We start from the raw sequence: 16,715 nt of genomic DNA, 5'->3' as shown, positions 1-16,715 counted from the left end.
TGACCCCACGCTCGCGAGGTCGTTCCGACCGGCTGAACTTTTCTCGTAGAGCAATTTCCTGCCCACTTTGCCGTATTCTTCGAGAAGTGAAAGCTGAGGATCGCCACTGACGTCACAGACAGACTACGGTCCATTAGGAGAGGAAGATTCTCCCATGTCTGGCTGCCGCTGCCTCAGGCACCAGCTCCAACTCTGTGGTCTGAACAGCCGTCTCAACCGCCGGGGAGGACGTGACATTATAACCACACACTGATATGGCGAGTTCTTTCCTTAGCAACCACAGAACGCCCGGGTCTAGCGCACAGTATGTTTCTGTTAGCATTAGGCCCATAACACAGACGTTTAATTAGAACTCAGTAACTCGGTAACTCAGTAAAAAGAACAAACAACTTCTCCAAGCTTCGCCAGCTTCAAACATTCCCATAAGAATGTGCAGACGTGACTGCGCTGCTGGTAATGTGCACCCATAACTGTTTTGTCTGCACAGTAAATAGATGCTGCTTTCGCATAACATCCATCTCTCATCCAGTCCAGAAATGAGTGCATGGAATGAAAAATGCCTGCGCATAATGGGTACATAAGTCAGGACAGTGGGATGAAACAGCGGAATGAAACATGGTCTGGCTGCATCCACTGAGCATCATTTGCAGTCACATCAAGCTGTGGAAACTCCACTTAAGCAAATGACCCTGAAAATAGCCTACGGCCCGGAGCAGATGTGCACCCGTCTGCCGACAGACCCCGATCCCTGTGCAGTCCCTTGGGGATTCTTTATTTATACCCCCCCCCCCCCCCAAAAAAAAACTCATCAGACCACTGCAATGGTGCAGAACAGCAGCCCAGGCTTCAGTCTCTGCCCGAGCAGTCCCCAGAACTTTCACCTGGTTGCACCTGCTCGAATTCAATTCGAGGAACCTGGCAACCCGATCCGGTCAAAATAAGTCATCGCGTAGACGGCTACCACAAATATTGCCGTTGGCAAGTAGCATGTGAAAGGCTGGGGAATTAGGAGTAAAAACAAACCCCTCTTTTCCCCCTCCTCCTCAAGCCCCTTCTGGCCCTCATTTTTACTGAGAGAGCCTTTCTTCCAGCGCCTCTCAGGCCATCCTACACTCAGGCCATCAGAACCGGCTTCTGCAGGCCGAGGGCCCCTCTACAGTAATGTTTCCCTTGGCCATCGGGGGTTCTCCCAATTGTAATTGGACCACTTATGTCAAGCGGGCATCCTAATGGACAGCTACTGCAAACACAGGGGTCCTTCCAGCTGTGGTAGTCTGACGATGCTCATCCTGCTGCACAGGGATGAAAGGCTACTAGTCCTAAAACCAATAAACTGCTCCATGGCCAGGCCGGTATGGTTTATTCATTCTCCTTCTTGCATAATCCTATAATTTCTTTCTTGCTACCATCTCTCGCTCTCTCCCTCCCAACTCTCCATCTCGTTGTCGGGGGCACCTGGCCGTCAGTTTTGTGGTGGGTTCTTCAGCCCCGTGTGTCTCGCCCAATTCCTCTCCCAACCCGGCCGCCCACCCCTGCCTTCCTGGTGACGTCCGTTACCTTGCCTCAGAAAACCTGCTCACAACATTCTCCCCTTTCTGAAAATATTTTTCCACTGCGCCGTCCAAACCATGAGGGCCTTTCTTTAGGGACACACACAGCATGGTCCACTTTCATTCACTCCGACAGGATTCCGTTTGCCTTTATTTTTCAGCAGCACCCACTGATAAAACGTTTATTAAATAAATAAACTCTTCAGCCACAATGAATACAAAACTGTAATTAAGAGTAATTAGAGTTCAGTGGAGCATTCATTTCTGCATTCATTGGCATTCAACTGATAAATAGAATCCCTGGGCTCATTCTGTTTACTATGAATATGAGATAATTTCACACTTTGCATAATAAGATAGTTCAGTTTATGCAGGATTATCAACTGTGAAACTTAACGAGAAGACTTCTGAAAAATCCACAGCGTGCATGTTCAAAACAGCAAGAGTTCCGGCACAGAACAACATCAGCTCCTGATCCAAAAACAGTATGGTACTGGGGGTGCTGTATGAGGGCTCGTCCATACTACACGTGCACGCACACACGAGCACACACACATACACACACCCCACAATGGAAAAAGGCCCCTCCAGCTGATTCTGCAGGAGTGGGGGGGGGGTGGAGAGAACGTGGAGAGGAGGAGACAGAAGTGGGAGAGGAGAGGAGAGGAGGGGGGAGGGGAAGGGGGAGAGGAGAGGAGGGGGGAGGGGAAGGGGGAGAGGAGAGGAGGGGGGAGGGGAAGGGGGAGAGGAGAGGGGCTGCGTCTCTACTGTGTTTCCGCTCTTGCCGGAGGATGTGAGGTGTCCCGGGGAGGGGGGGGGGGGGGGGGCCCTTGGCTTGGACACCCCGCTGGCTGCCGCCGAGGACCCGTCTGGAACCGCGTGTCACGCCTGGTCGGCAACAGGGATTTACAGCAACCAACCCCCCCCCCCCCCCTCCCGCCCCCCCCTCTCATTAAGTCCCGGGACCAGACGCGACCCCCCAGGCCCACTCCGAGAGCCCACTCATGGTTTTGGTCCCAGTGTAAATACATTTTTCTCTATCAAAGACACATTTTCCAACCACTGTCAGTGGAGGGGGGGGGGGCTACGTGGGGGGAGATTGAGGAGGGGGTTGAGGGGGGAGAGAGAGAGAGGGGGAGGGAGGATTCTGCTTCTCATTGCCCCGGTTCCAGCAACATCTGGCTCTGCTTATCACCTGGGCCAGTGGTGGAGGCCAAAGGCTCGGGGGGAACATGGTGCCAACCTCTGGCCCCCCCACCCCTCGACCTGAGTCCCCGCCCCCCCTCTCCCCTGACCCAAGTCCCCACCCCCCCAACCTGAGCCCTCGCACGCTCGACCTGACCCTCCAGCACGCTCGACCTGACCCTCCAGCACCCTCGACCTGACCCTCCAGCACCCTGGACCTGACCCTCCAGCACCCTCGACCTGACCCTCCAGCACCCTCGGCCTGACCCTCCAGCACCCTCGGCCTGACCCTCCAGCACCCTCGACCTGACCCTCCAGCACCCTCGACCTGACCCTCCAGCACCCTCGACCTGACCCTCTAGCACCCTCGACCTGACCCTCCAGCACCCTGGACCTGACCCTCCAGCACGCTCGACCTGACCCTCCAGCACCCTCGACCTGACCCTCCAGCACCCTCGACCTGACCCTCCAGCACCCTGGACCTGACCCTCCAGCACCCTGGACCTGACCCTCCAGCACCCTGGACCTGACCCTCCAGCACCCTCGACCTGACCCTCCAGCACGCTCGACCTGACCCTCCAGCACGCTCGACCTGACCCTCCAGCACCCTCGACCTGACCCTCCAGCACCCTGGACCTGACCCTCCAACACCCTCGACCTGACCCTCCAGCACGCTCGACCTGACCCTCCAGCACCCTGGACCTGACCCTCCAGCACCCTGGACCTGACCCTCCAGCACGCTCGACCTGACCCTCCAGCACCCTCGACCTGACCCTCCAGCACCCTCGGCCTGACCCTCCAGCACCCTGGACCTGACCCTCCAGCACGCTCGACCTGACCCTCCAGCACCCTCGGCCTGACCCTCCAGCACCCTCGGCCTGACCCTCCAGCACCCTCGACCTGACCCTCCAGCACCCTCGACCTGACCCTCCAGGGGGACATAATCAGAATCATCCGCCACAGGTATTCTGCAGCGATGGCCAGACTCCTCATTCGACAAAGACACCTCCCATGACACGTCACGTAACGCCCTCCCGTTCCACCTTCAAAAAATGAAAAATGGGACCTAAAGAAGACCTTCTATAAATTGAAGGTTATGGATTATACACAGACACCTGATGGAGCAGGCACGGAGAGGATGATACCGACTTGGCTAACTTTAGTTTACAGTCTGGAAAAGTACATAAGTGAGAATGTGAGCAGGAGAGACAGAGACGGGAGAGATGGAGAGAAAGAAAAAGAGAGAGTGAAAAGGGAAAAAAGAGAGTGTGAGAGAAGCAGAAGCAGAGCAGGAGGAGAGGAGAACAGGAGAGGAGAGGAGTGAGGAGAGGAGTGAGGAGAGGAGTGAGGAGAGGGGAAGGAAAGAGAGGGACAGAGAGAGCCTGTAGGACAATGAGGCCCATTGATAATGTGGAGCCGGGGCTGCTGGGTACCTCCAGCCCGTGCGCAGGGCTGACTGACTGCACAGAAGCACATTGATTACGGTCTGCATTACAAATGGCTAAACCAGAGAGCTACGGGGCTGTGGAGGCCGTAGACTCCATTGTGCAGCACTCACACAGACCTGGTCCAGAGAGGCGGGGCAGAGAGGAGCCCTTCACTGATACACACTTTGTTCCGTAAAATAAAAATAAAGAACGGAGCAGGATTTTTTTTCTTATCCTGTTGTTTTGGGGGAATTGGGGATATCAAAAGTGTTTTTACGGGACACATTTAACAAAAGTAGAAACTCAATTCTCAAAGTCACTTACATTATCAATACCTACAAATACAGGCTCATTAAAATTACCCCTTGAGCGAAACAGGTTGTGAAGTGTGGGAGTCAGGTGGGAGACACTAAGTCTAAAAAGCATCAACATAAGTGACAGAAACACAGCCATTAATGTTCACATACAGTACAGTATGTGTTGGATTAGATGAGTCCCTTGGATCAAAGCCATGACTCAAGCCACAGCATAATATCGCCATCTGTGGGGCACTAATGGAATTGCAACTGAATACTGCCGGGTCTGCACGAGAACGTGGTCATTCAAAAGCCATGTCACCCTTCAGTGTAGTGTAGCCTCAATAGAGAATAGCCACAAGAGTTATCCTCCTAATGTATGATTTTCATAAAAAATGCTAAACTCACAAGTTATATAGTCACTTTATAGCATGTGAACTATAAGAAATGGTACTGCACTTATATACAACCTAACCCTAACCCTATATTTTTTATCGAGTGCTTTACAATGGCCTCTCATTCACTCATTCACTCATTCACACACACACACACACACACACACACACACACACACACACACACACACACACACACACACACACACACACACACCAATGGTGGCAGCTGCCATGCAAGGTGTTAGCCTGCTCATTGGGAGCAATTTGGGGTTCAGTTTCTTGCCCAAGGACACTTCGACATATGGACAGGAGGAGCCGGGATTTGAACTGCCGACCCTAACTAGTCTATAACTAACTAACTATAAGAACATGCAATAGGCTGCAGAAAAATAGCTCTAATGTATTTGGTATGGTGATGCTAGTCAGTCTGATGTTTGACGAGCTCTGTAGTGACAGGTGGTGTCGCCCCCTACCTGTCGGTAGGTGCAGATGATGATCTCTCGCAGGTGGTAGTGCATGGGCGTCATGGTTTCGCTGACTGAGTCCAGGGCCATGTCCACCTCCCTCTTCATCCTGTGGCCATCTGGCAGGAGGCGCACCAGCTGCATCACCACCTAGACGCAGACACAAACACACGCAAACACACACATTCAATCACTCACTGACTGACTGGGGGAATAATAGACAGTAATGACGCCTAAAAGTGTTGTTTTATATCACATCATATGAGACCCAGATTTGAAATCCTAAGGGTACTGACTCCACAAACCTACATGGACTTTATAGAGTGCTTAAGCAAAGCCTAACAATTGACCATCCCTAGGGCCAAGCCAGGCCAGACTGTATGAGAGTGGACCAGACAAGACAAGACCGGATCAGACGAGGCCAAGCCAGACCAGGTAGACCAGACCAGGATGGACCAGCACAGACCAAGCCAGGCCAGGCTGTAGGAGGCCAGAGCAGACCAGGGCAAACTAGACCAGGGTGGACTAGACCAGGAAAGACCAGACCATGGAAGACCTGACCAGGGAAGACCAGACTAGGGAAGACTAGACCAGGAAAGACCAGACCATGGAAGACCTGACCAGGGAGGACTAGACCAGGAAGAACCAGACCAGGGAAGACCAGACCATGGAAGACCAGACCGGGTAAGACTAGACCAGGAGGAACCAGACCATGGAAGACCAGACCGGGTAAGACTAGACCAGGAAGAACCAGACCATGGAAGACCAGACCGGGTAAGACTAGACCAGGAAGAACCAGACAATGGAAGACCAGACCGGGTAAGACTAGACCAGGGAAGACCAGACCAGGTGAGACCAGACTAGGGAAGACTAGACCAGGAAGAACCAGACCAGGGAAGACCAGACCATGGAAGACCAGACCGGGTAAGACTAGACCAGGGGAGACCAGACCAGGGAAGAATAGACCAGGGAGGACTAGACCAGAGGGACTAGACCAGGTTCGACCAGACGAGGGAAGACTAGACCAGAGAAGACTAGACCAGGGAGGCCCAGACCAGGGAAGACTAGACCAGGCAGGACCAGACCAGGGCCCACCAGACCAGGGGAGACCAGACCAGGGAGGACTAGACCAGGGAGGACTAGACCAGGGAGGACTACACCAGGGACGACCAGACCAGGGAAAGACAATACTGGCTTAGCCGAGTTCTAACGTTTTCACAGCCCAGTATTCCACAGTACGTCTAACATTTACAGGGCTTCATCTCGCACTGGCATTTCGTCGGAGGATCGCTCGTCCCTCACAAGACTTTCACTGGAACTAACCACCGTTTCCCCTAGCAACCATGCCGTGTGTATCCAAGAGACCGCTCTGTCGGGCCGCTGTGAGTGGCACCTCCCATTGTGAGCCACACAGAGGCTGGCCTCTTTTCTGAGAGGCTGTGTTTACATCTCTGAACAGGACCCAGCGGGTTCCACGCCCCCCCCTCTGACTCACAGCCCTGCTGTCCGTTCAGGAGGGCCGTTCCAGAACCCGCTATTTGTTTGACCACCGCGACTCTTTGCAGTCGCCGGTGCAAGCCGGGAAGGCTTTCAAAAGTGCTAGGACATTCTGTGCTCCGTTTTGAGATGACTTTCTCCCGTGATTAAAAGTTTGTGGCAAATTTAAAAAAAATAAAAAATAAAAAGTCAATCTGCGAATTCAACAGGCAGCGGTATTGAAGAACGGATTGGTGGGACTAGCTACAGTAGACCATACTAGGAAATCACCAGACCTTGCTTTGCACACCAAATACATGAATGGCTGTACACAACAGAACCAACTACGAGACTCACCTCAAACTCTCCCTTTGTGTACTTGGCATCGGGAACACTCACTATCTCGTCATCACCAAACTCAGGAAAACCCTACGGAGAGGAGCGAGAGCACATCAACATTCCTCTATAAATTCCTCTACCTTTGTTCATTTTGTTATTTTGAATACATTTGAAACAAAGATAGTAAAACAATAAATGCATTTCATAGCGCAAGATATTTATGATTCTACTGTGGCTGCATGAATCAAGAATTTTCTAAACCAGAGGCATGAGATTTTTCCCTGGTTGCCCCTGGTTTAGAATTTGGCCTTTCAGGGATCCGCTTACGTTGAAGTGCCAGAGGGTGAGGACAGCCGTGACCATGGCGGTGGTGGTTCTGCCCTTGCCGTTGGAGCAGTTGAAGACGAAGGCCGAGTGGGAGTCCTCTGCCAAGCTGCTCTTCATGGCCTCCATCAGCTTGTCAAAGTCCTGGGGTGGGACCAAACACACACACACGCACACGCACGCACGCACACACACGCACACACACGCATACATTGGAAACGGCTATGCTCAATAGCATTGCTTACATGTACCACTCTACACCACCAGAGGGAGCACCATGCTTCGTCTTAACTCTTCACACATTGAGGCTGCACAACAACCAGTCCAAAATACTTTTTTGCTTTCATTTGGTTACGTTTTTGATAATATAGTCTTGAAATAAATAAATAAATAAGTATATGTGTGTGTGTGTGTATGTGAGAGAGAGAGAGAGAGAGAGAGAGAGAGAGAGAGAGAGAGAGAGAGAGAGAGAGAGAGAGAGAGAGAGAGAGAGAGAGAGAGAGAGTGAGTGAGTGAGTGAGTGAGTGAGTGTGTGTGTGTGTGTGTGTGTGTGTGTGTGTGTGTGTGTGTGTGTGTGTGTGTGTGTGTGTGTGTGTGTGTGTGTGTGTGTGTGTGTGTGTGTGTGTCACCTCCTCTGTGGGTGCGCTGCAGTCAGGGATGGGGATGCGTTTGTAAAGCAGGCCCTGGTGGGCGCTCTTCTGCTGGTTGAACACCTCCTGCACGGTCCGGCAGCTCTTGAACATCTTCATCTGCTTCTCTTGCTCCAGGGTGACCTCCAGCCACTTCTGGGCTCGCAGGACCTCCTCCTTCAGGGTCATCTCCAGGCCCTGAGACAGACCGAGAGAGGGCAGAGAGGGCAGGGAGGGGGCAGGGAGAGAGGGCAGGGAGGGGGCAGGGAGGGGGCAGGGAGGGTGCAGAGAGGCTAGAACACATGTATATATATACCTGGGACTGTTTTCAAAGATAGTTCACATGCATCGTTTGTCTATTGCTATTGTTTTTAGTGTGCAATATGTATGCCATGTTTATTTATGAGCTCTTGTTTCTTGTTTTTATTCTGTATACCTCTATGATGCCATCAATCTATCTATCTATCTATCTATCTATCTATCTATCTATCTATCTATCTATCTATCTATTGTATGTATGTATGTATGTATGTATGTATGTATGTATGTATGTATGTATGTATGTATGTATGTATGTATGTATGTATGTATGTATCTATCTATCTATCTATCTATCTATCTATCTATCTATCTTTTTAAGTATTTACCAGTCATGCTTAAATACTGTACAGTATCTAGACACACCAGTATCTAGCCTCACCTCCAGCTGCTGGGGGTCCAGGGCCCGTACAGGGATGTGCTGGTCCAGACAGGAGGGCTCCCTGGGGGTGAACACCTGGCCGTTCCCCTCCAGAACCAGCTCCTCCTGCAAGTTGACCCACAGCACGTGGCTGTGCTTACGCTTCTCATCCGTCAGGTGGGCCAGCACCACACCTGTCGACTGCACACACACACACACACACACGTGCACACACACACACGGCACAGAACAGCCAAAACAGAGCACACACACACACACACACACACACACACACACACACACACACACACACACAAGTCACTTTCAGTCTTTCTTATCAAGTAATGACACTCACTTCCATTACTATTCAGATACAGGGATAACTCATGGCAGTCATATTTAGGTCTGTAGACAGTGTGTCCTCTGGGGGCGTGTTGGTTGGTGATGGTACCTCTGATGTGGGCTGAGCCATCCCGTAGATCGCCATCTTGGGAACGCGTCTGAAATTGGCCACCTTCATCTCTTTCACCGTGCTGAGGACGTCTGGGGCCAAGTACTCATCAGCAACCTACACACACACACGCACGCGCGCGCACACACACACACACACACACACACATAGACACACACGCGTGCACACACACACAGACGCACGCGCACACACACATACATACACACACGCACACACAGGGAGTTCAACACACAAACAGTAAGAGTTTAATTACTGTCAGAGCATGTACTACTGTGGTATAAAGTCAACATGGTGGACTGGGGATTGAGGACGCCAGGCCTCACCAGGACACGGGCCCCTTTGGTGACCAGGTCAGCCGGGGCGGACATCTCAGACAGGTCCATACACGCCAGGAGACGGTACAGCCACGCATGAGCACACATCCACTGGCTGAAGTTACACGCAAAGGCCAGAGGATACTGCAACACACACACACACACACAACATACGGTTTACAGGAGTAAAACCCACCTGTTCCCAGTATTTTACTGTAATGTGAACCAAAAAACTGAAACTGAAAATAAAGAGACACAGACCTGTTCGCGAAGGTATGCGTTGAACACTATCAAGTAAAAATAGCGTTCCAAGCTCTGCATTGTTCGGTGAAGAAAGTAGTCTTTGGTGCTGCTTCCCTGGAAGAGATGAAAAGAGATGTGTAATCTTGAATAAAAAAATAAAAAAATAAAAAGTACTAGCTATGTGGGGTATGTTGGTGACTCTTTGACTTTTAATGTCAGCTTCTACACTTGTCCTCCGTCAGTTTTCCCTTGAGGAGGCAGGAAAACAATTTCCCTGTGTCACCAGCACCGCTTTCATCACCACCACTTCAAACCCCACTCAGCCAAATGTGTTCAGGACAGGTAGTGCACCAATGCTCCTCTCAGGTCATAGTCATATCCCCTGCTCCTCTCAGGTCATAGTCATATCCCCTGCTCCTCTCAGGTCATAGTCATATCCCCTGCTCCTCTCAGGTCATAGTCATATCCCCTGCTCCTCTCAGGTCATAGTCATATTCCCTGCTCCTCTCAGGTCATAGTCATATCCCCTGCTCCTCTCAGGTCATAGTCATATTCCCTGCTCCTCTCAGGTCATAGTCATATTCCCTGCTCCTCTCAGGTCATAGTCATATTCCCTGCTCCTCTCAGGTCATAGTCATATTCCCTGCTCCTCTCAGGTCATAGTCATATTCCCTGCTCCTCTCAGGTCATATTCCCCTCAGAGTGGCAAGGCAGCTAACTTCAGCGTCTTTCAAGTGGAGAAAGATCCTTCAAGTCCTGCCGACACAGTAGCTTTACTAACACAGTAGCTTTACTAACACAGTAGCTTTACTAACACAGTAGCATTACTAACACAGTAGCTTTAGTAACACAGTAGCTTTAGTAACACAGTAGCTTTAGTAACACAGTAGCTTTTAGAACTGAGTCAGTGATTCAACAGAAGTGGTGCGCACTGCCTTCCAAAATTACTTTAAAAGACAATATTGTGCCCAGACATTGGATATTGTCCAATTTAAGGAGTGACAAGGAATTTGGGAAAATACCTAAAATATGCAATTACAGTTAATTGCAGCATTCATGATTATTTTTTGAATGTTTTTTAAACCTCCAATTTGCACCATTTCTGTAGAATGCCCAAGCTACACTGGCAATGTAAACAATGGCTGTAAAACACGACCTACCTGAATTTGATAATCTTCTCCAATCCCTTCCAGCTTCTTCTTATTTTCATATATCGCTTCTTTGATATTGTGCATTTCTGAGCACAGGGCAATAGCTCGGTCAACCTGACAAAGGGGGGTGATTGCAAAGCTAGCATGAATTTCAATAAGTAGTTGCAATATGAACTGTCTACATACTGTATTTATGACTCAGCATTAGATCTCTAATGGGTCTGTATTTGCTCACTTCTTCCATGACTTGTTGACCTTTGGGCAGCTTGTTGATCAGGCTCTGAATGACCTGGAACAGTGGTTTAGCTTCCGACCCCGTTTCTTCCTCTAATCTGAAAGCACACAAAATGACCTCAACTTAACGACCTGAGGTACAACATTACTAAATCCATGTTGCGTTACGAGACTATGCGTGATGAATCACATTGAGACATGAGTGAATCCAGTATTGCACAATTCCATATCAGCATTTGGCCAGTTCTCAGAGAGAAGCTGTTTATAGAGTGCTTACTGTGGTCGTCCTGATGTGCCCCGGAGGTGGTTCATGACCAGCGTGCCCAGGATCATGGCCAGGTTGGTGCGCCCCACGCCCACCTGGCAGCTGAAGAGCAAGGCGGGCAGAGGCCTGGACATGTCCGAGCTCAGCGACAGGTTGGGGCTCTCCTGGAAACCAGCACACACGGAGGCTTCAGTGACTACACATGAAGAAGTATCGTATGAATCCTGAGAACATATGAGATAAGACAAGAAGGCTATCCTTTTAAGATAAAAAGGAGGACGCCATGAATGTAGCACTGCTGCTTCTCAGAATGTGACATCCCGCCTCAACTGACTGAAACCAAGATATCACATACTGTAATCACAGAGCAGAGAACAGAACACAAACTCCTATTATTATCTAACACACTTTCAATTATATAATTTCCGATTTCTAAGATGAAAACAAGGAAACTGTTATTTGACCCCCCCCCCTACCCCTACCGCCTTCAACCACTGAAACAGGATGTGAGGGAACTAATGCAGGATACGATCACCGGTCCAACTGAGCTGCAGTCACTCAGCTAACAGAGATGATACAGAGCAGAGAAGAGACTAGAATAGCACTTCTGTGATGGAGGGAGTCAGGGAGGGAGACTGAGAGAATGAGTGCAAGTGCAAGACCCTGTTTAATAGCATAACATAACATCAAGAGACTGCTGCTTCCACCAGTCAGTCCAAAAAAGGCAAACGCAAGAAGAAGGTTCAGCACCTCCTTCAAGATGGAAACCAGAGACTTACTTATGTGGACATGAGGTTTTACGTCACATGCATAACTATTATGGTTATTGGTGACTGATGGCAGGCACAGCAACCGAGCCACTGGTGGTGTTAATATGAAGCCTGGCCGGCCTTCCAACTACCTCCCTGAGACAGCCCAGACACTCCAGAATGTTCCACTCATTAATATTTTTAATGGCACATCAAAAGATCAGCTAACTGCAGAATGTAATCTCTAAAATAGCAACAAAGTAAGCACACTGTCTGATGAGGGGTTCTGAGACTGCTCTTGTGAGTGTGAAGACTAGTGAGAGCTAAGGGCTCCCTTACCCTGAGAACGCTCACAAAGGCATCAAAGTCCTCCTCTAGAGGAGCTCCCTCCATTGGTAGTGGCAACCTGTGGTACCTGAGGGGGCAAGACAGAAGGAGCGAGAGAAAGAGGGAGAGAGAGGGGGAAGAGAGAGAGAGAGAGAGACATTTGTGTCACTGTTTGAACATAAGGGAAATCAGGTGTCTGTTTTGTCAACATGGCCTCCAACTCGGATGAACTTATTGAACACAGATGGACAACAGCCCAGAATAGATCTCTACAGTTCCGACACCAATACATGTTTTGTTAAATCTCACAAGACTGAGTTGGAAACTTTTATAGCTCACAGGGGACGTGTGGAGAGATCTGAATGACTCTGGAGGGCTGCCCTCTTTGTTGCTCCAGTCTGCTCTCTTTCCTAAAAGTAGGGCCTACCATCTGTCCATTAAGAGGACACAGTATTAAAACATTCAACCGCTTTCTTGGCATTGTCGGGACTCGAGGAATCTTCAACTCAAAATGATTCACTGCTGGTCTAGATGGTTTAGCGCCCTGCTGGGGGAATAAGATGGTCACATGGCCTGGAGATGTTGTGAGCTACTCAATACATCTCAATAAATGCCGGCTGGGCTGATCTGATTACAAACAGGATGTCGCAATCTTCCCCCTTCTCAAAGCAAGCCACTCAGCCTCTGCATAAACACGCCCGCCATGTACACGACCCAGATCCAACCCAGCTCCACCGCAGCCAGCAAACCTCAGCTTCGTCTAAACAGTGCTCGCCCCCGACAGTAGAGACCGGGGCAGCTAGTTAGCAACAGCATAGAGACAGAGGTAGCAGAAAGACCGAGGTACATGTAGCTAGCTAGCGACAGCAGAGAGACTGAGGTAGCAGAGAGACAGAGGTAGCTAGCTAGCGACATCAGAAAGGCGAGGTAGCAGAGAGGCCAAGGTAGCTAGCTTGCGACATCAGAGAGTCCAAGGTAGCAGAGAGACCAAGGTAGCTAGCTAGCAACAGCACCGCAGCACAGCTGTGTAAACAACCACCTGTAGAGTGGCATGGTGAACATGGGCCTCTTGTAGACCTCCTCGGTGACGTGGATGTCCTCCTCACAGGCGATCGTCATCTTCTGGGGCTCGTCCTTGAAGTGCTCGATGTCACTGTAGACGTAGAACACGTTCTCGTTGAGGTTGGCAAAGTCATGGAGCTGGAGAGAGGGTAGAAGAAACATAAAACGTCAATACTGGAGTATTGGGGTCAATTAAAAACATGACTTTGCATTTAACGGGGTCTGCACACTGCCCTAACCAACACCAACCAACACCAACGTTGGATTGGTGTGCCATGTTTATTGGTTACTGTTGGTGTTGGTTGGATGGATTTTGCAGCTGAATTTTAAACTTCCAACATTCTAACAACTGCCAACTTTAGAATGTTGGGTGTTGGGAGTTGGTTGGCGTTGGTTGGGGCAGTGTGCAGGCACCTTAAAAGGCACATAAACATCAGATTGTGTTTACTGGGGCCTCAAACAGTGTATCAAGTCTAAGTATCAGGGAGATGTATCTGGTGAATATGGAGGACACCTCTTTTCTGATAGTGAGCTCCAGGTTCTCCACCAGATCCTCCTTGTCCAAGCCGTGGAGGTTCTCATGCAGGTTCTCCTTCCTCCTGGGAGTGTAAGGCACAAAGTTGTCCTCCAAGTGCAGGAAAACCACCGGCTCCTCTCGTACGCAGAAGAAAATAACCTCCTGCTTGCAGAACGGAGAGATCATCAGATACAGTAATAAGAATGGAGAGATCATCAGATACAGTAATAAGACCCTCTGGTTGGACAGCCATCGCCTCACCATCTGTGCGGTGTCCAAAAACCAGCTGGAAAGTTTCTGTTCTCATTTTGACATGAGCCACATGGGCAAGGAATTTATAATGTGCCGGGCCGCTGTATAATTTTGTAATTTATCTTTAGTAACAGTGCTTTAACTTCAGTAACAGTGCCTTTCCATCTGCAGTAACCAGCTAGATATTCATTTTCCGTCTCCGTCCACATGAGCACGGGCTTGTTTACTCAGCTCTATCGGTCGCCCGCAGCAGCGACCAAGCACTTGACTCCTCAAATATTTACACACAACATGGATACTAAGGTGAGACCCATGATACACCATGAATGTGAATGTTGCTTTGAGAAACAGTCAATAGTATTAAGCAAAACAAAAACTAAAGTAACTTTTTTTTAAGGGTACTGACCTCATAACCTTGGGCCTGGAGCCTTTGGAGGACCTGTTTGAAACCATTCAGGCTCGGCTGTCCCATCCCAAACAGGGGGTAGCTCCCCTTCACCTGGCGGAAGTTGGGCGCCCCGTAGCTCGCAGTCGTGTTGAGGACGTCGGCCTTGCCGTACACATCCTGCACCATGAAATACTCCCCCTGCGGAGCCGAAGCACAGTTCATGTTAGGACAGGGCCACGGCATTCATGTTGGAACGTGGCCCCTCATCTTTCATCAGCAGTTGTGAATCCTGCAGTGCTATTAGGGTGAAACTGGCCATCTATGAGGGTTAACAGAAACTCCCCTCTAACAATGGGGACTGGCGTGTGTCCCGACAGCTCTGCCACAGGTGACGACAGATCAAAGCCCTGATAGGGAGGTGACAAGGCTCCCCACTCAGCTACAACGCCTCATAAAACAACGCATGACAATGTCTCTGGGCTGCCCCGCAATTTGGACACATCCATGGGAAAAGAGAAATGAGGTCTGCTGCAGTCAAGCCAAGCCAGGGCTTCTGGTAAATACATCTACAAATTATACCAATGATTTATTTTGCTCTAAAAATAATAATAATAATAAATAAATACAAATCTTTGGAAGATCTAGTTGATGGCCCAGCCCTCGGTGCTAGTGAAGCTGTTCTCACCTGTACCAAATAGTGTTCAGGCATCGTGTCAGACAGGCGGCCCACTTTATAGTTGGTTCTGACGACGTCATCGTGGATCTGGAATTCCTGTCGGCAGTTATACCTGCAAAACAAACACAGCAAAGACACCAGGCTCACAAGTTAAGCTCCACAGCAGATATCCCAACTGACAACATCCTATATCTCCTGATTCTACATCTCCTGATTCTGACAATATTCTATATCTCCTGATTCTATACATCCTGATTCTATATCTCCTGATTCTATACATCCTGATTATATATCTCCTGATTCTATACTTCCTGATTCTATACCTCCTGATTCTATATCTCCTGATTCTATACCTCCTGATTCTATACCTCCTGATTCTATACCTCCTGATTCTGACATAATACTGTATCTCCTGATTCTATACCTCCTGATTCTGACATAATTCTGTATCTCCTGATTCTATACCTCCTGATTCTATACTTCCTGATTCTATACCTCCTGATTCTATACTTCCTGATTCTATACTTCCTGATTCTATACTTCCTGATTCTATATCTCCTGATTCTATACCTCCTGATTCTGACATAATTCTGTATCTCCTGATTCTGACATAATTCTGTATCTCCTGATTCTATACCTCCTGATTCTGACATAATTCTGTATCTCCTGATTCAAGCATAAACAAATGATAACAGGAGCGCAAACATTGCAGGGGGAACACATCACCGCTGGTGGTCAAAGCGGGATTAACACCCAATTGTGAGAACGCGGATTCGGGGCAGGACTTACGTGATGACGACAGGTGCCACCTTGTTGGTGATAATGGACTTGGCCTTGTTGTTGTGTATGTTGACCGTCTGAAAGGAACTCATGCTAAGAGACTTCCTGCTGTCGGCCATCCCGTTGCCATGGAGAGTCTCAAGCGTAGGAGCGGAGGTGACGGGTTGTGGTGCAGTGCTGGCGGTTGTACCCATACTCCACACGCAGCTGTGAATGAAATCACAGCGAGCTCAGAGACAGGAAGCAAACACATAGCACATTCACACAAACAAACACATACACACACTTTTACAGATGTGTGTGCACGCGCGCACACACACGCACGCATGCGCGCATACACGCACGCACCCACACACACACGCGCATACACACACAGATACAGATGCGTGCACACGCACATACGCGCACGAACGCACCCACCCACACACACACACACACACACGCATGCACACACACACACAAACACAGGTACCGGAAGACATTTGTGGTGTGAAACTTGCATACAAATCTAGAGTGCT

General features: G+C 49.5%; 1 protein-coding gene across 1 annotated transcript in view; it reads right to left on the bottom strand.

The window, feature by feature from the left end:
- pald1a (phosphatase domain containing paladin 1a) overlaps positions 1 to 16,400 on the bottom strand; it is a gene marked incomplete at its 3' end in the record, with an annotated part of 38,677 nt that extends 22,277 nt beyond the window's left edge. Inside the window, exons 1-17 of the mRNA XM_084456301.1 lie at positions 16,207 to 16,400; positions 15,427 to 15,529; positions 14,760 to 14,939; positions 14,099 to 14,263; positions 13,562 to 13,722; positions 12,535 to 12,610; positions 11,459 to 11,610; positions 11,183 to 11,279; positions 10,957 to 11,061; positions 9,815 to 9,910; positions 9,563 to 9,697; positions 9,219 to 9,335; positions 8,789 to 8,968; positions 8,089 to 8,286; positions 7,463 to 7,603; positions 7,154 to 7,225; positions 5,330 to 5,470 (exon numbers count right to left, since the gene is read on the bottom strand). Of these exons, the coding sequence (XP_084312427.1) occupies positions 5,330 to 5,470; positions 7,154 to 7,225; positions 7,463 to 7,603; positions 8,089 to 8,286; positions 8,789 to 8,968; positions 9,219 to 9,335; positions 9,563 to 9,697; positions 9,815 to 9,910; positions 10,957 to 11,061; positions 11,183 to 11,279; positions 11,459 to 11,610; positions 12,535 to 12,610; positions 13,562 to 13,722; positions 14,099 to 14,263; positions 14,760 to 14,939; positions 15,427 to 15,529; positions 16,207 to 16,391 (2,304 nt within the window). The 5' untranslated portion in view covers positions 16,392 to 16,400. The remainder of the gene's footprint in view (positions 1 to 5,329; positions 5,471 to 7,153; positions 7,226 to 7,462; positions 7,604 to 8,088; positions 8,287 to 8,788; positions 8,969 to 9,218; positions 9,336 to 9,562; positions 9,698 to 9,814; positions 9,911 to 10,956; positions 11,062 to 11,182; positions 11,280 to 11,458; positions 11,611 to 12,534; positions 12,611 to 13,561; positions 13,723 to 14,098; positions 14,264 to 14,759; positions 14,940 to 15,426; positions 15,530 to 16,206) is intronic.
- Between the last annotated feature and the right edge of the window lie 315 nt (positions 16,401 to 16,715).

Source organism: Borostomias antarcticus (genome assembly GCF_949987555.1).
Source record: "Borostomias antarcticus genome assembly, chromosome: 22".
NCBI lineage: Eukaryota > Metazoa > Chordata > Actinopteri > Stomiiformes > Stomiidae > Borostomias > Borostomias antarcticus.
Note: the sequence above shows the minus strand (reverse complement) of the source record. Positions and strands in the feature narration are given on the sequence as shown.